Raw genomic sequence first — 17,591 nt, 5'->3', positions numbered from 1 at the left:
CCCTACCCCTGGGATCCTGCAACCATCATAAATACGAGTCAGTTGCCAAGCATCTGAATTTTTGATCACATGACCACGGGCTGCAATGGTTACAAATGTGAAAAAAGGTCGTAAGTCACTTTTTTTCAGTGCCGTTGTAACTTCGAAGGCTCACCAAATGGACTGTTGCAAGTTAAGTACTATCTACCTTGTCTTTTGCTTTCTTGGCAAAATCTTACATGCTTGCTTTTTAATTAGGAGAGCATATGCATGTTCTCAAAGGGACGTGCTGGCTCAGTGGCTAAGACACAGAGCTTGTTGATCAGAAAGGTCAGCAGTTCAGCGGTTCGAATCCCTAGCGCCACGTAATGGAGTGAGCTCCCGTTACTTGTCCCAGCTTCTGCCAACCTAGCAGTTTGAAAGCATGTAAAAATATAAGGAGAAAAATAGGAACCACCTTTGGTGGGAAGGTAACAGCGTTCCGTGCACTTTCGGCATTTAGTCATGCTGGCCACATGACCATGGAGATGTCTTTGGACAGCGCTGGCTCTTTGGCTTTGAAACAGAGATGAACTTTGCCCCCTTGAGTTGGGAATGACTAGCACATATACATGTACGAGGGGAGCCTTTATCTTTATATGCATATTCTCACTCTCGTTCGACAGTCCCTTCCGCAGCGCTCCGTTCTTCCGTTAAAAAAGACTCCTTGGCGGGAGGAGGTGGTTCCTATTTTTCTACTTGCATTTTTACATGCTTTCAAACTGCTAGGTTGGCAGAAGCTGGGACAAGTAACGGGAGCTCACTCCGTTATGCGGCGCTAGGGATTTGAACTGCCAAACTGCCGACCTTTCTGATCAACAAGCTCTGTGTCTTAGCCACTGAGCCACCATGTCCTTAGATGCGGTGCTTAGAGTATACCATATTTTATTTATTTTGCAGTTGCTAATCTATAATTGCACCCACATCTCCCTGTAGATCCTGATTGTAATTGCTGTCTTTTATCTCTCTTGTTTCTACGTTATGTTGTTGATCATTGACCGAATAAATAAATATGTGTCAAATTTCAAATGCAGGTGTAAATGACACCTTTCCCCCCCCCTCCCCCAAAGAGGGTGGATTCAGTCTATAAAACTCCCTAGTGGTTTGACTGATGAAGTTTATCAGAGATAGCCACAATTTTAGTAAAACACACTGTTGCCATAATGTACTGCTAAACAAATGGTGAAGTGCTGGAGAAGACTCCTGCGAGTCCCCTGGACTGCAAGGCAATCAAACCAGTCAGTCCTAGAGGAGATCAATCCTGACTGCTCTTCTGAAGGCCAGATCCTGAAGATGAAACTCAGATTTGGCAGGAGGGAGGGAAGGAAAGAGGCTTGCTCCTAGGGAGGAAAGCTATGGCAAATCTAGACCGCGTACTAAAAAGCAGAGACATCACCTTCCCAACAGACGTACGAATAGTCAAGGCAATGGTTTTCCCAGTTGCAATGGATGTCTGTGAAAGGTGGACATAAGAAAGGCTGAACACCAAAGAATGGAGGCCTTTGAACTCTGGTGCTGGAGAAGACTCCTGCGAGTCCCTTGGACTGCAAGGCGATCAAACAGGTCAGTCCTAGAGGAGATCAACCCTGACTGTTCTTTAGAAGGCCAGATCCTGAAGAGGAAACTCAAATCCTTTGGCCACCTAATGAGAAGGAAGGATTTACTGGAGAAGAGCCTAATGCTGGGAAAGATGGAGGGCAAAAGAAGAAGGGATGACAGAGAATGAGATTTCCAGAGGAAAAAATTGCAGATTACAGGAACCATTAGCACTACTCAAGTTATCCCGAGAACACAGATAAACCTCCAAGTGGCCTCAAAGACTCTCTAAAAGGATGCAAATGACCAGCTGTCTTCAAGGAATATCAATCCTTCCATTCCCCACCATCCAGTCAGAACTGAAGAAGCTTCTTGGATGGGAAGCAAAACATCTTCAAAAGAAAAAAAAAACAGAAAGTCCAGTTGCCTCCTGGGGAAAAAAAAAAGCATCTTTGGCACAACCAAAATCTGGGTGACTGAGGCTCTCTACATAAATTCTGTGACTTGCCTGTGCATTGCGCACTGAGGATGTCTGTGTAATTTTTCTTGGCTTCTTATTTTGGCTGCATCTTTTTGTCTGGTTTTGCTGACGGTTATTCCCCGGCCACCCTCCCCCCAGACAAACTGCTAAGCCAGCTTGCAGAACTCAACAAAGATCATTCATCCAATGCACGGTGACCGTGATGGACGCAAGAAAAAAAATAGAGAAAGCCGTAATATGATTTATTTCATTTTATTTCATTTTGCTGTGAGTGTAGGTGTCTCAGTGGATGCCTGTGCCTCTGACTGGGGAGGCTGGTTCAATTAGAGCCACTTGGAAAATCAGCGTTTGGTGCCAACAGGAGCAGATGGTCAAACCCGCCAAAAGGACGAGAATCTGGCTGGCTTTTAAAAAGATAAAAATTGAACAAGAACTGAAACGCTCAAGATTTTTTCTTTTTTTTTCTCCACACTGTCTTCCGTATCAGTTTTGTTTTTAATTGGCGTGCGGGTGTGTGGGTGCAAAATTGCATCCTGTCTATAAACACTTGCGCGTTGCTTGCAAATAAGAGACAATTATTTTGGGGAAACTCTGGGCCCAGGGCAGATTTTGTCTCCCCCTCCTCCACCTCCTGAATATTTCCCGCCCCCCCCTTTTTTTTTTGTTAATTTTCCAAGCAGCAGACACAAAGCAGCTCCTGCTCCTATGCTAAGTCATCCATGGCTGGAACCCAAGTGCATTTCTGAGTTGATGGAAAATGGATTATGCAGAATTGAACGAACAGAGCTTTCTTGGCTACTGTTCAAATGAGCTCTTCCAGAGCTCTGCCAGCAATGCCTGCTGTCAGAAGTATTTTGGCTAGGATTTTTTTTTGGGGGGGGGGAGGGCAGGAAGGGGGGGCAGTTCAAATGCTAGGGAGTGGTTTTTTTTCCATCCTGATCTCAGGACGGGAATGCTCCAGATAAAACTTTTCGGATTCATTAACAATCCAAAAAAGGGTTGAAAAAAAATATACTGTATTTTTCGGACTATAAGACGTACCAAGATTTCGAAGAGGTAAGTAAGGAAAAAAGTTTTTGTCTTCCCCGACTCCCAGGAGCATTCTGCAGGCTTTAGCAAGACTGGGGGAAGGCAAAGCACCCCCGTTTTTCAGCAAAATGGGGGCATTTTCCCTCTCCCCCCCCCCAGCCCTGCTGAAGCCTGCAGAATGCTCCTGTGGGGGTGGGGGAAGGCAACAAATATGCCCCCGTTTTTGCGAAAAATGGCCCGTTTTTCACAAAAATGGGATGTGCGGGCAGGGCTTCAGGAGGCCACAAATGGCTGTGTTCGGTGTATAAGACACACTAACATTTCCACGCTCTTTTAGGGGGGGGGAAGATGCGTCTTATACTCCGAAAAATACGGTATGCTAAAACAATATAGTAAGAGCAATGCAATCAAATTAAAACCAAGCCAAATAAAGGACAAAATAGCAACCCTCCTAAGCATTTTTTAAAAAAAAGCCTAACAGGACTTGATGCAGGGTAGTCCTCAGTGTTAGATACTTGCTCTAACTACAGTGGTTTCCACCAGGGTCCTCTGTTCCGGCGGGAACAGAGGTTTAATCCTATTGGTCGAAGGGTCTGACAGCTCCCTATAAAAGGGCTGCTGTCAGACTCAACCTTCGATGGATAGTTCTTACTTGTTGTACTTAATAAAGAGCTGTTGTTACCGTTAAGCCCGTGTGTGCCTATCCATTACCCAATCTAACACTCAGGTTATGTTATGGCCATAATTGGCAGCTGAGTTTTCAGTGCTAAGCAAGGCAGTCAAGAAGGGAGTTACGCCCGATTTTGCAAGCTTTTTTGACACGGTTGCTAAGCGAATCACTGCTCTCCCTGATTAGTTTCCATCCATTGCTTCTTGTCCTGCCTTCAGGTACTTTGGAGAATAGTTTGACCCCCTCTTCATTGTGGCAGCCCCTGAGATATTGGAACACTGCTATTGTCTTCTCTTCCTCCATCTTCCCTGAGTCTTCGCGTCACCCGGGTTTGGGTCGGTGCTGGGGCTCAGTACCCCGGACAGCACCCTGAAGTTCGGGACAGCTGGTGAAGTATTTTAAGGCAGATTCGGGTTAATGTCAGGGTTCCAAATAGCATCCAAAATTAAATCAGAGTCCGAGGCAAAGGATTCCTCAACGTTCCAATTTATTGAAAGAGCCATGTTGGCACATCTGGGAAAACCCGAATCTGAACGCTTCCAGGTTTTCCCACCCAGTTGAAAGTTCAAGATCCTGCCCCAACATCCACAAGTCCATCCCATGGTCCAATCTCCCACTGCCAGGCTGGCAGCTTCCACCCGTCCAGTTCTGACCAGGTGCAGAGACAAAGATGACCTTGGCTTTCTAAGAAGAATGTTGTTATGTTATCCGCTCTCACAGGGAGGGACTCCTCCGGGTGCCGTCCACTAAGCAGTGTCAGCGGGCGGCGCCCAGGAGTAGAGCCTTCTCTGTGATGGGCCCAACCCTCTGGAATGACCTCCCCCCCCCCCCCCCCGATATTAGAACTACTACCGACCTCCGCTCCTTCCGACAGACGCTTAAGACCCACCTGTTCCAATTAGCTGGCTTAACTGATTTATAGTCCCATTTTAACCTCCTGGCAAACATCTTATTGGGTAGTTTTTAAGGGTAATTTTAATGTTTATTTGTATTTTAATTTAAATATTGTACAGTCCATATCCTACCTCCTCCGTTTGCCTATTTGTATATTTAAGTACATCTATATTTTGTATTCATACTGTTTTAATATGGCTGTACACCGCCCCAAGTCCTGTAGGAAAGGGTGCGGTTTATAAATTAAAGTTTATTTTATTATTATTATTATTATTAGTAGTAGTAGTAGTAGTAGTAGTAGTAGTAGTAGTAGTAGTATCACCCAACTCCGTATAATCCCCCGTCCCATTTTCCCACAATAGAAAATAAGACAGTAGAAAGTGTGGCAGGCTATCACATCACCCCTAGTCCTTCTTTTAATCAAACCAGACACACCCAATTCCAGCAACCATTCCTTATATATTTTAACCCCCCCGTCCCCTAATCGTCCTTGTTCCTCTTCTCTGCACTCTTTCTAGAGTCTCGACATCTTTTCTGCAAACAATGTGGACTTTGCTTCCAGCTCTCTGGCCAAAATGCCTGAGTCACAAGAGTATTTGTGCTAGGAAGAGAGACAGAATGTGATCCAACAGCTGCACAGGCACTCCGCCAGAAAAAGCTCAGCGTTGCTCTGTGTCCAAATCTTGGCTGAACTCGGGGGGGGGGGGGGGGCAGGAAGTTAGGGAAGGAAGGGAGATGATCCCGGCTCTCAAAGTGAGTTCTAGTCCAATTATGGTTTCTAAGGATAGAATCCCGCAACGTGCTTAACATGCTTATCTCATCAGCGCATTTATTCTCTGAGTACATCCAGACCTTTGAGTCACAAACGGAGTAGGCTGGATTCACACCACCCAACCCCCCTCCCCCCCCCAAAAGAAGCTTAGCAGGTGGTGGACACAAATGGAACTGCTTAGTTTGTTACCGGCGTGATTAAACATCTTGTGGGAAACAAGCTGTATTCAGTTCCATGACTGTGAATTAAAGATATACATGTTTCATTCCTTGAATTATTTTGAGCCAGCCTAGCCAAAACTTGCTGGGTTTTGGGCCCAAAACCCAGCCTGAAGATGCTGAGTGAGACCTCGCTGAAATGTTGCCATATATATATATATATATATATATATATATATATATGTATGTATGTATGTATGTATGTATGTATGTATGTATGTATGCATGCATGCATGCATGCATGCATGCATGTATCAGTGACGTGCGGTGAGGTTTATGGCTGGTGAGGCTGGTGACGTCATCAGGAAGGCGAGGAATGGGACCACGTGTGCTGGAGGCTGCCATTTCCCGCCTTCCTGAGCGTGCTCCGCCGGCTCGCGCTCCGCAGTCCTCGAAAGCGACTGGGGAACAACGAGAACATTCCTGCCTCTGCTGGACTTTGCGTGCTCCTCGCGACTGCAATATATGTCCAGAAGTGCCTTTTGTGGCTAATGGGGTTTGGGCTTCCAGCCCAACAGCCCCTGCCACTTCTGGACATCTATTGCAGTTGCGAGGAGCGCGCAAAGTACAGCGGAGGCAGGAAGGTTATTGGCGCTTCCGAGAACCCTCCTGCCTCCGCCGGTTGCCCAGCTCGCACCGCCCCGCGCGCGCACCTCCTCCTCCTTTTCCTCCTCCCTCCTCTTCCTCTTCACTTCCCAAAAGCTCTTCTCCTTACCGGAACTTAGCGGGAGCCATGTAAAAGGGATGGGACGAAATATATATTATTATTATATACTATTATTTCATGAAGAGAGGTGAGGCTCTGCCTCCCCTGACCGCACGTCCCTGGTATGTATGTATGTATGTATGTATGTATGTATGTATGTATGTATGTATGCATGTATTGTGACACAACCCCTGGTATGCCCAAATATGGGAGGGAACACACTGCTTTCCCTTTGTCTGTCTTTCGGCTCACTCCAGGAGACCATCCAGGCAGAAAACCTTATTTTTAATGTTGCCTTTGTTATATTTGTGTTGTATTTGTGTTTTAGTTATTCATCAGCACAAATACATACATACATACATACGTACATACGTACGTACGTACGTACATATAATTGAGCCTCTAAAAAGAGTGCAGAGAAAAGCAACAAATATGATTAGGGGACTGGAGACTAAAACACATGTCTTGGCTAATGGAAAGAATGACTAGGGTTGCCATGATAGCAGTGTATCAATATCTAAGGGGCTGCCACAAGGAAGAGGGGGTCGACCTATTTTCCAAAGCACCAAAAGGCAAGAAAGGAAGGAACGGATGGAGACTAATCAAGGAGAGAACCAACCTAGAACTAAGGATAAATTTCCTGACTGTTAGAACAATCAAGAGGTGGAAGAACTTGCTTCCAGAGGTTCTGGATGCGCCAGGATTGGAAGTTTTAAAGAAGAGACTGGACAAGCATTTGTCTGAAACGGTATAGAGCAGGGGTGTCAAACTCGATTTCATTGAGGGCCGCATCAGGGTTGTGTTTGACCTGGGGGGAGGGCGGATCTGGCCCCCAGGCCTTGAGTTTGACACCCCTGGTATAGGATCTCCTGCTTGAACAGGTTGGATTAGAAGACCTCCAAAGTCCCTTCCAACGCTGTCATTCTGTTAAGTTGGGTAGCTTTAGCAGAAGACCAGCCGGTGAAGCGAGAAGGGGGTTTATCAAGCATGATTAAGGTCACTAAAGAAAAATGCAGCTCCAGATTTTTAGTTGTTGCAGGAAAACAATAGAAGAACCTCTTGGCTTCCAAGAAATCATCTTTTGTGGCAACCTGAAAAGGTTTCTAGGTATGGTCTGGCAAGACCACACCCGATTTCCTATCTGGGGATCCTGAGACTTGTAGTAGACCCAACACCATTGCGTCAGACGTTGTCGAGTCTGATGCAACCTGGGCTCCCGAGGGCTTCACTGTCTGCAACATTGAGAAAAAAAAGACTTGGTTGTCCTTCTGTTTTGCTCTCTTTCCCACTCACGTAGAACCAAGGCATGCTCCCTCGTATGCTTGCTGAGTATATGCGTGACACCTGCGTTTGGAAAATTTGGCCTTATATGGAGAGATGAGTGAAAGGGCAAAGCGTATGGATACATTCATTCCTTCAGTTGGAATCTGTAAAATCCGTAGAGCGATACCGCCCCCTATGGGCTTCGTGCAGCCTCTCCTAGTCTCTTCCCAATTTTTCCCTCCCACCTCCCCTGCCTCCGTTTGAAAGCTCGTGAACTCCACTTACGGAGGGTCTTGCGAAAAAAAACAAAGTGGAACAACAACTGTGAAAACTAGGACCACACGTCTCCTGAATGGCTTTTATCCCAGCGCTATAATGACACTCTACAATGAACTAAAGGGCCAACATCAGCGAGCTATTGGACTGCACTACTTGGTCTGTTGTGTGGATGCTTGGGTGGTTTAGGGGGGGATTTTTTGGGTGGGTGGGAGGGTGTTTGGGAATTGTTATGTGTGTTGGGCCTGGTCTCTGGGGGTTATGCGACTTTTGTTGTATGTGTATATTGTGTATTTATGTACAATGACAATGAAGTAAAGTAAAGTAACTGATGATCTCCTTTTTCCGGTCCACAATAGAAAGCGTCCTCCCACATTACATTACAGTGTGGTATGCAGGCTGGACAGCTGCAGGTAGAAAGACATTACAGAGCAGTAGTGGGATTCAGCCAGTTCGCACCACTTCAACAGAACCGGTTGTTAACTTTCTGAGCAGTTTGGTGAACTGGTTGTTGGAAGAAATCATAACTTATTTGTATCCCACCACTGTCACAGAGGTTGGTGAGCACGGCACAAAACATCGTGGGCTGTCCCCTGATACCACTAGGCGACATCGCTAGTGCTCGCTGCCTTAGAAGAGTGAGGAAAATTGTCAGGGATGACTCACACCCTGGTCGGCCCTTCTTTATTCTCCTACCATCAGGGAGGAGATATAGAAGCATTGGGCGCTGCACAAACAGGCTGAAGAACAGTTTTTATCCATGGGCTGTCAGACTCCTGAATTGAAAATAACTCTACAACAACAGAGTGCGATTGACTTGCAGGACAGGCACAATGTGCAATAGGTTCACATGGTGCAATAGGACTGGGTGTTTGTTACAGAGGTGGTATTCAGCCAGTTCTGACCGGCAGAAATTTTGAGTAGTTTGGAGAACCGGCAAATAGGCTGGTCCAACCCCTGCTACCTTCCAGCCTCCCAGCTGATCATCTTTGGTTGCCCTGAACAGGATAACGGAGCTGGAAAGCAGGTTAGTGGGGTGGGAAGCAGAAGTGGGTTTCAAATCCCAGAACTACCGATTCACTCGTGCTCATGCGCGACGTTTCTGCGCATGCACAGAAGCGTCTGGGTGAGTGGGCGGAACCTCCAGCTCCCGCCACTACCAGTTCAGCTGATCCGGTCCGAATCAGGAGCAACCCACCTCTGGCAGGGAGGGGATGGGGATTTTGTAGCATCTTTCCCCTGCCACGCCCACCAAGCCACACCCACAAGCCACACCACACCCACCAAGCCCTGCCCACAGAACCGGTAGTAAAAAAAAATAAATCCCACCACTGGTTTGTTATTGGATTTACTGGGCTAGGGATTTTCTGTCTTTCACTGTGAGTTGTATTGTGTCGGGGGGTGCACAAAGGGAGGCTCAGCCAATCTCGTGGTACACAGGTTGTACTCTGACAACAAAGGTTTGAAATTGAATTGAAGAAAGAAGAGTCAAGTCAGGAATTTTAGGATAATGTCCTTCTCAGTGCTCCCTTGCAAACTCAACCACTTTTAGCGACTTTCCAGTTTTCCTCTTTATAGTATAGTATAGCCTTCATTGTCATTGTACCTTATGTATACGTATGAAATTGGTTTTAGTCTCACGGGTGCAATCCATGGCAACAAATGCAAACAACATAAATAGTATAAAGAATAATCCCTATGCAAGTAATTAGGAAAAAAGAAAGAGAAAGAAAAACTAGTCATATGTTTCCGTGTGTGTGTGGAGTGATGATGGTTGTGATTAAGAGTCTGACAGCCCAAGGATAGAAACTATTTTTAAACCTATTTGTTTGGCTGGCTGTGCTTTGATGACTGTAAGGTCCTTGTGCTCTCTGAGCTTGCTTGTTTTCTTGCAGACATTTCATTACCCAACTAGGTAACATCATCAGTGCTAGAAGGGAATGAAGTGTGCAGAGAGGAAGAGCAGGAGGAGAGGGGAGAGGGAGGGGAGGATGATGACTATGAGGTCCTTGTGATCTCTGAACTTGTTTGTTTTCTTGTAGACTAGCGGTTCTCAACCTGTGGGTCGCGACCCCTTTGGGCGTCGAACGACCCTTTCACAGGGGTCGCCTAAGACCATCGGAAAACACATATTTTTGAAAAAATACGGAAAACATAAAATAATTTTACGATGGGGGTCACCACAATATGAGGAACTGTATTAAAGGGTCGCGGCATTAGGAAGGTTGAGACTCAACTGTTGTAGACATTTCATGACCCAAATTAAGTAACATCATAAGTGCTAGAAGAGAATGGGTTGTGCAGAAAGGAGGAGGAGGAGGAGGAGGAGGGAGAAGGAGGAGGGAGAGGGGGAGGGGAGGACGATGACTATGGGGTCCTTGTGTTCTCTGAGCTGGCTTGTTTTCCTGTAGACATTTTACTACCCAAACTAGGTAACTTCATCGATGCTAGAAGGGAATTGGGTATGCAGAGAGGAGGAGGAGGGAGGGGGAGGAGAGGGGGGAGGAAGAGGAGGGGGAGGGGGAGGGCGACACTGGGGTCCTTGGTGCTCTCTGAGCTTGCTTGTTTTCTTGAAGACATTTCATAACCCAACTAGGTAATATCATTAGCGTTAGAAGGGGATCAGGTGTGCAGAGAGGAGGAGGAAGAGGAGAGGAAGGCGGAGGAGGAGGGGGGGGAGGACGACTATGGGGTCCTTGGTGCTCTCTGAGCTTGCTTGTTTCAGATACCTCTTACTTCAACCCTGAGCTACAAATATTCTCCTTTATTGGAACTGCTGTAAGTTGATGACTACCTGTATAGACAGATTAGAGAGCCTCATTAGACACTTCCAACAGGTGTGTTCTTCTCTCTCTTTCTCTTAGCCATGTCTCCATGCAAGATCATGAAGTGCAACTCTGAATTTTTGGCCGCAACCTCGGGGACACAGCCCCCGGCCGCTGAGGATGCTCCCGAGTTCTGCACTGCCCTGCGCGCCTACGCCCTCTGCACCCACCACACGGCTCGCACCTGCCGGGGAGACCTCTTCTACCACTCTGCGGTCCACGGCATCGATGATCTCATGACCCAACACAACTGCTCCAAAGATGGGCCCACCTCCCAGCCTCGCCTCCCCCCGCTGCCTCGGGGCGACAGCCAGGAACGCTCGGATAGCCCCGAGAGCTGCCATTATGAACGTAGCTTCCACAAACACTCCGTGCGTCCCAACTACACCCACTGTGGGCTGTTTGGAGACCCCCACCTGCGGACGTTTTCGGACAGCTTCCAGACATGCAAAATCCAAGGGGCCTGGCCACTCGTCGACAACAACTACCTGAATGTGCAAGTCACCAACAGTCCTGTCTTGCCTGGCTCCCTGGCAACAGCCACCACCAAGGTAGGAATGTCTCCATAGCATAGTATGGCTTGGAGAGTCTTCTGGACTCTCTTGGAAAAGCTTGCTTTGTTTGACGTCTCATCAAAATTGAGTTGGCTTGTTCCGGAGGCCTCCACATCATCCTTCTGTGGTCCATGAAAGCCCAACATGTGCTTGTTTGGGGGATTTAAGCAGTGGTGAAATTAAAAAAAAAAAATACTACCTGTTCTGTGGGCGTGGCTTGGTGGGCGTGGCAGGGGAAGGATACTGCAAAATCTCCATTCCCTCCCCATTCTGGGGCCAGTCAGAGGTGGTATTTGCCGGTTCTTTAAACTACTCAAAATGTTTGCTACCGGCTCTCCAGAACCTGTCAGAAGCTGCTGAATTCCACCCCTGGATTTAAGAAAAATTGCAGAGGTTCAAAACTCTCATTTCACTCTTTAGGCCTCCCTGAAATACTTGGATAAGGGCAATTTTCCCTACTTTGGAAGGATTCAAAAACGAAAAGGGGGTTGCCCTTTAAAAATATCCAATGTTTCTAAACAAATGGGAACATTTGGCCTCCCCCAGTTCAGTGGCATCGTAGAATCATTGATCACATCCCTAAGCTAAGATTAAAAATATGTTAGTCTAGTTTAGTTTGCTTTATTGTCATTGCACCTTGTACAACGAAATTAAATGCAATCTTCCACGTACAATGACAGTTCAGGTTGTGGTTGTTAAGGAATCCTGTGCAGTCATTAAGCACAACATCAAGGGGGGGGGGCTGGTTTCCTCATTGACTTGACTTATTGGAAGCTAGCAGTGAAGATCACAAGGGGGGATGATGTGACTGTGGGAAGCTGTGACCATTGTAACTGTGTGCCGGTTGCCAAGTGCCCCAATCATGATCCTGTGACTGTGGGGACACCGCAACAGCCACAACTTCAAGGACCAGCCATAAGTCTTCTTGTTGAGCACTCTTGTAACTTCAAATGGTTGCTGAACAAGAAGTCACTAAGTGAGGACTACCTGTATAGTCAAAAGCCTTTCCCTGTCTTTCATGGTTGACAAAGCATGATGATACCCCTGGCGACAACAATTGGACTAAACACTTGGTGGGCTTTATAGTTCCCTGGGGTCTCTGGCCTGCTGGCAAAACCATGTCTTCATGCTTTTGGAAAGAAAGGACAACTTAGTTACGACAACTAGCAGAAGAGAGAAATTGAGCATTCAGACCTGGTACAACAAACACGGGTGGGTTATGAACCAATCTAGACTGTCTTGCCAATGTCGCTAACCTTTTGCCTTTCATTCCCACTAGCTCACTATCATTTTCAAGAGCTTCCAAGAGTGTGTGGATCAAAAGGTGTACCAGGCAGAGATGGATGAACTCCCAGCAGCCTTTGCTGATGGCTCGAAGAATGGCGGTGACAAGCATGGCGCCAACAGCCTGAAGATCACCGAGAAGGTCTCTGGCCAACACATTGAGATCCAGGCCAAATACATTGGCACCACCATCGTAGTGAGGCAAGTCGGTCGCTACCTCACGTTTGCCGTCCGGATGCCAGAGGAGGTTGTGAAAGCTGTGGAGGACGGAGACAACCAGGGCCTCTATCTTTGCCTTCGGGGTTGTCCACTCAACCAGCAGCTAGACTTCCCTCCCACCCCTAAGGCTACTGAAAACCGCCCTCCCCAGAAAGGTTCGAATCCACCTTCTTCATCCGAGGTCTTCACCTACGAATCAGCCACAGCCAAATGCAAAGAGAAGCTCCCGGTTGAGGATTTGTACTTCCAGTCCTGTGTCTTTGATCTCTTGACAACCGGCGACGTCAACTTCACCCTGGCGGCTTATTATGCTTTTGAAGACGTCAAGATGCTCCACTCCAACAAAGACAAGCTTCACCTCTTTGAAAGGACACGAGACTTGGAGTCAGGCGTTACGGCCACCTCCGAGCTTTCCATGGCTCTGTTTCTTTCCCTCTTGGCATTCCTATGCTTGAATCAAAGTCCGTCCCTTTTCTTGTAGATTGGCCCAGACGCGCTTGGTGGTGAAGCTGGGAAACGGAGAACCGCTGTTACGGTTTGGGGCAGGTGTGAAACGGAAGCAACCAGGGATTGTGTTGACCCAGGTCACGTCTAGAAAACATGACTTTGGCTCTTCCTGTCAACATCTTCCTGTCAACAAAGGCTTCCTCCACGTGGAAGGGTGGTCAAGGGCCACATCAGCCACCTGTCCCCTTCTTCCAGTTGCTACACACAATGCAGAGCTTTGCCTTCTCACTTTTCTTGAATGCCTTTTTCACTGACAGTGGCATTTGTATAATAGTGTTTGGAGAGGCAACCGTTGCTTCTGGACTGTGCATATAGTGGTTTGGAGATGACCATTCAAAGAATCCCTAAGTGGGCCAGACATGGGCAGAGTCCCATGGCCTTTGGGGGGGAGGTGTCTGTTTTTGCATCCTGCTCATGAAAAATGGATTCGTGTGGTTGCATCCTTGTGCATGGGAGCCAGCTGGTGCACACTTCTCTCCAGGTTGGCTTGGGCAGCTGCTGGCAGCTGCTCTTGGGTGGGCGAGTGTATCAGTGGTATTCCAGAGGAATGGCGCCTAGGAACCAATCTGCAAGGTTTTATTGTCTCTTTGCTTCCTCTGGGCAGACATCACCCTTACAAACTCATTTCTTCCCTCGCTCACTCCATTTCGGTCTCCTTCATAGAAAATGGCTTCCTTTCGCTTCAGCCGAGAATGAACAGGGGAGGAGTGGGAGGGTCAACCTGGTTTCATGGGCAATGTGAGCAGATTGTGTTTTCTTTCCAACTCTTGGCCGTGGTTCGAGAACCACAATGCTTATCATGTTTTCAAACTCGTTGTCCACTCCTGTTTTGGTACGTAGGAAAATAAGCTAGGGAACTAGGCCAGTATTACTCCAGTCCGTGCAACCACTAGGTGCAAATCTTCTGGTTGACATTATCCTCAAGTCTTCCATTTTGGAAAACAAACCATGCCAATCCATAGGAGAGCTGGAACATCTTTACCAGTGGTGTCGGTTTTGAGACAGCAGTTGCATCTTCTTCCCCCATGACTTCTTCCTTCCTGCTTCTGCAGTGGACATGATGAGCTGTTCCGGTCAGTCCCCCTGCTGAGAAGGCTGCCTGCTGAGTTGGTGGCATTACTGTACCATTTGGGTCTTGTATTATAGAATAGAATTCTTTATTGGCCAAGTGTGATTGAACACACAAGGAATTTGTCTCCGGTGCATAAGAGCAACAAGTGATGGGTCATAGATCATAAATCAATTATCGTCGGGAAGCTGTGCATTTCCAGAAAATGGGTAGGCCTCATCAACAACACCATTGTTTTATTTGAGGGAGGAAGGCAGAGATGGAAGGCCTGCCTCAGTATTCTGGAAATACCGTTTTACAAAATGCACCTTCTTTAGCTCCATTTTTTCTTTGTACAACACCTGAGCTAAGGAATTGCTGAAACTTTATGTTGGGTTTAGGTCCAGCTGCCAGATGAGAACTCTCTCATCCTTAAACTTATCCTGATCCCTTTCTATTTTGAATGCACCATAATGAGTGTAACCCCATTGTTGGGAAGGGGACATATTGTGTGGGTGTGTTTGCTGTGTAGATTGACAACATGCAAGTTTTAGGGAACCCTTTGAAAGTGAGCTCAGACTGCTCCTAAATTGTGAGCCCTATCTGACCATCACAACACCAGAAGGACATCCAGATATACACAAAGCCTTGTCTTTGTATCTTTCAAGCATTAACGTCCATCTGATCATCTGCTGGCTCATATTTTATCTCGTTTGAGTGTGTCGTAAGTTGAACACATACTAAATGTTACACATGTTCATTTTGCCAAGTGAGCAAAGAGATGGGATTCCCCTGCTTCCTTCCTAAAATATTTAAGAGAGTACTTTTATTACTTCTCTTCATGATTTGTTCATCGGTGGACATGATTGTTTTCTCTATTGCCTTGTGTAGTTTGAGAATAATTGGGGTCACTTGGAGAGGGTCCTAGGGGAGACTCTATTCCCACGTTTTCAGACGTCTAGGAAGTCAAGATGGACATCTCTCTCTGTCCACATTTAGCTCAAAAGTACCATTAGCAAACAGTACTATGATTTCGCTAAAATTATAGGTCAGAATGTCCACAGTGCCTGGTTGCCAGGTTTTATCACCAGTGACCCTATTTAGATGGCATTTCAGGCAAGTTGGCTTGGAGTAAAAGTCCTAGATGGTAGGTGGATCACAGGAATAAATGACTGTGAAGAGTGAAGATCGCCTTGCCTTCATAATTCGTGCATGCTTGCATAAACCTATGGCACCCATTGCCATTCCCTTCTGAACCACAATCCATTAACACAACCATCGCCTAGCTTTTTCAAGACATTTTTTTCCAAATTTCCACCAATTATCTCTTGCGGCTTCATCCAAGCTGTGACAGAAGAAATGCAGTGTGATTTTTAAAATGTTTTTTGCCTGAATAACATTTAATAAACCATATATGGAAATCTTTGGCTGGATTTATACAATTCAGCAATGGAAACCTGAGTTATCACCCTGTTTGCAATGAAGGTGAGAACTCACCCTTCAGGTGAAATTTTCCTCAAAAATGGTTTACCTCATAACCCATGCTAATTACAACTCCTATAACCCCAATCAATGATGTCACTATTAGAGGGTGGGATTTTAACCCAAATTAACTGGCCACTATCAAAATGGCATTTCATTTTAGCATTTCATAAATCAAAATGCTTGAAAACAGTAAAATGTAACAAATTGGGAGGTTTTTCTTAGCTAACTGTCATCTTTCATTCTCTTCAACTTATTTCTCTGATTATGATGAGCTCTAAAACCGTTTCCCAGATATCGTTTCTTAAACCTCTAATTATTAACAAAGCACTTTATTTTTTATGATCTTCAGTCAAGTTTTGGCTTCTGAGTGAATTCAGCCGATGAAGACCCAGGAGGCTCCGAATGAAAATCTGAATAAAGACAGGGAAAGCGTATAACAAACACACTGCCTCCCTTTCCAGCTTATTGCATGTGTGTGGAAATTGTATGGAGTGTTGTGATGTAAATATTGTAAATTATTTATTGATTAAAAAAAAAAGCAAATAAATTTCTTTTTCTTCCCAATAACACAGTCCTGCATTTCTGTTGATGCAATCTTTAGGATGAAAAAAATGGTATGAACCAGTTTATCTTTGTTGTGTTTGTTGAATTGGCTAGTTCACTGTAAAACCCAGCTCACCTTGCCGCCAAAATAATTACCAACTTCAGAAAAACGAAGATCAATAAAAAAATTTTTTGAATGTGTCATCAGCTTTCAGTTAAAATAGATTTGTGATGGGGAAGAATATCTTGGGTCACACGTACCATTTGGCCTAACTTCAAATTTCTGCATTGAGATCTTTTTCAAACTACTGGGATACTTTTCAGAGAAGAGATCAAAAAGAAAAAATAAATCCAGAAAATGTCAAACAATATGAAAAAAGGAGATGAAAAAGAAGAACAAATGACTGAGGAAGATTTTGTCTTCACTAACTAGAATCAGGGTTGAAGTAATAAAAATCTTCTATATTTTCAAAACAAGAAAACCATCAAGTTATAAATAACCCCAGGGGCAACTATTTGGGGGGGGGGGAGAGATAGAGAGACAGAAATCCCAATTTTTGAAAAACTGAACTTTCAATGTACAACAATCCAAATTACTGCAGTTTAACCATAGGAAAAAAATAATACATATTTTATAAAGAACATATTTACACTGGAAATCATTTCAACAGTGGCCAATCCCTTTATCACAAATATAACCTCTAGGTTTTTCGGCCACTCCATTTATATTCTGGATTGTTCCTCTGCTCTAAGGGCCTATCCAGAAGTGAGCGATACTGGGTGGAAGACCTGACACCAAGTGGAGATTTCTGAGAAGGTGGAGAGCGAGGGTCAGGGAGCTGGGAGTGAGGAGGGAGAAGGAGATGCTTGTAATCAGCCGATTTGTCTGGGTGGAAAGGCCTGTAATGGTCAGAGAGTCCTTGCCCATGATAACTCAAGGAAGGTCTATAGTCAGCCATCCTCTGATAATCTTCTGGGTAATTCTGGGGCCTGAATTCATCTAACCGTTGTCTCTTGGCTTCATAGCAGTACCTGGAGGGGAAAGAAGAAGATCAAAACATTGAACTCAACAGAAGAGGCAAAAATGACCACATCTAGATCTTGGGAGGCTTAACTCCCTCTGGTGCCAAAGGCATGGAAGAGAACAGGAATGTCAGCCCAGTTCAGCCAATTCTGGACACTAGAGGAAGGAAAGAAAATGGACAACAGCAGAGCTGGAACCCAAGTCTACGCACTTTTTATTGTGGGTCATGACATCACATA

At 45.7% G+C, this 17,591-nt stretch overlaps 1 protein-coding gene across 1 annotated transcript in view; it reads left to right on the top strand.

Moving 5' to 3' along the window:
• The window catches only part of RGMA (repulsive guidance molecule BMP co-receptor a), a 35,997-nt gene extending 19,190 nt beyond the window's left edge, over window positions 1–16,807 (top strand). The window contains exons 2-3 of the mRNA XM_081964961.1: window positions 10,728–11,239; window positions 12,522–16,807. Coding sequence (XP_081821087.1) covers window positions 10,728–11,239; window positions 12,522–13,226 — 1,217 coding nt within the window. The 3' untranslated portion in view covers window positions 13,227–16,807. The remainder of the gene's footprint in view (window positions 1–10,727; window positions 11,240–12,521) is intronic.
• The last annotated feature ends 784 nt before the right edge of the window (window positions 16,808–17,591 follow it).

This window comes from Natrix helvetica (genome assembly GCF_964273705.1).
Source record: "Natrix helvetica genome assembly, chromosome: 12".
NCBI lineage: Eukaryota > Metazoa > Chordata > Lepidosauria > Squamata > Natricidae > Natrix > Natrix helvetica.
This window is presented reverse-complemented; position numbering and strand designations above follow the sequence as displayed.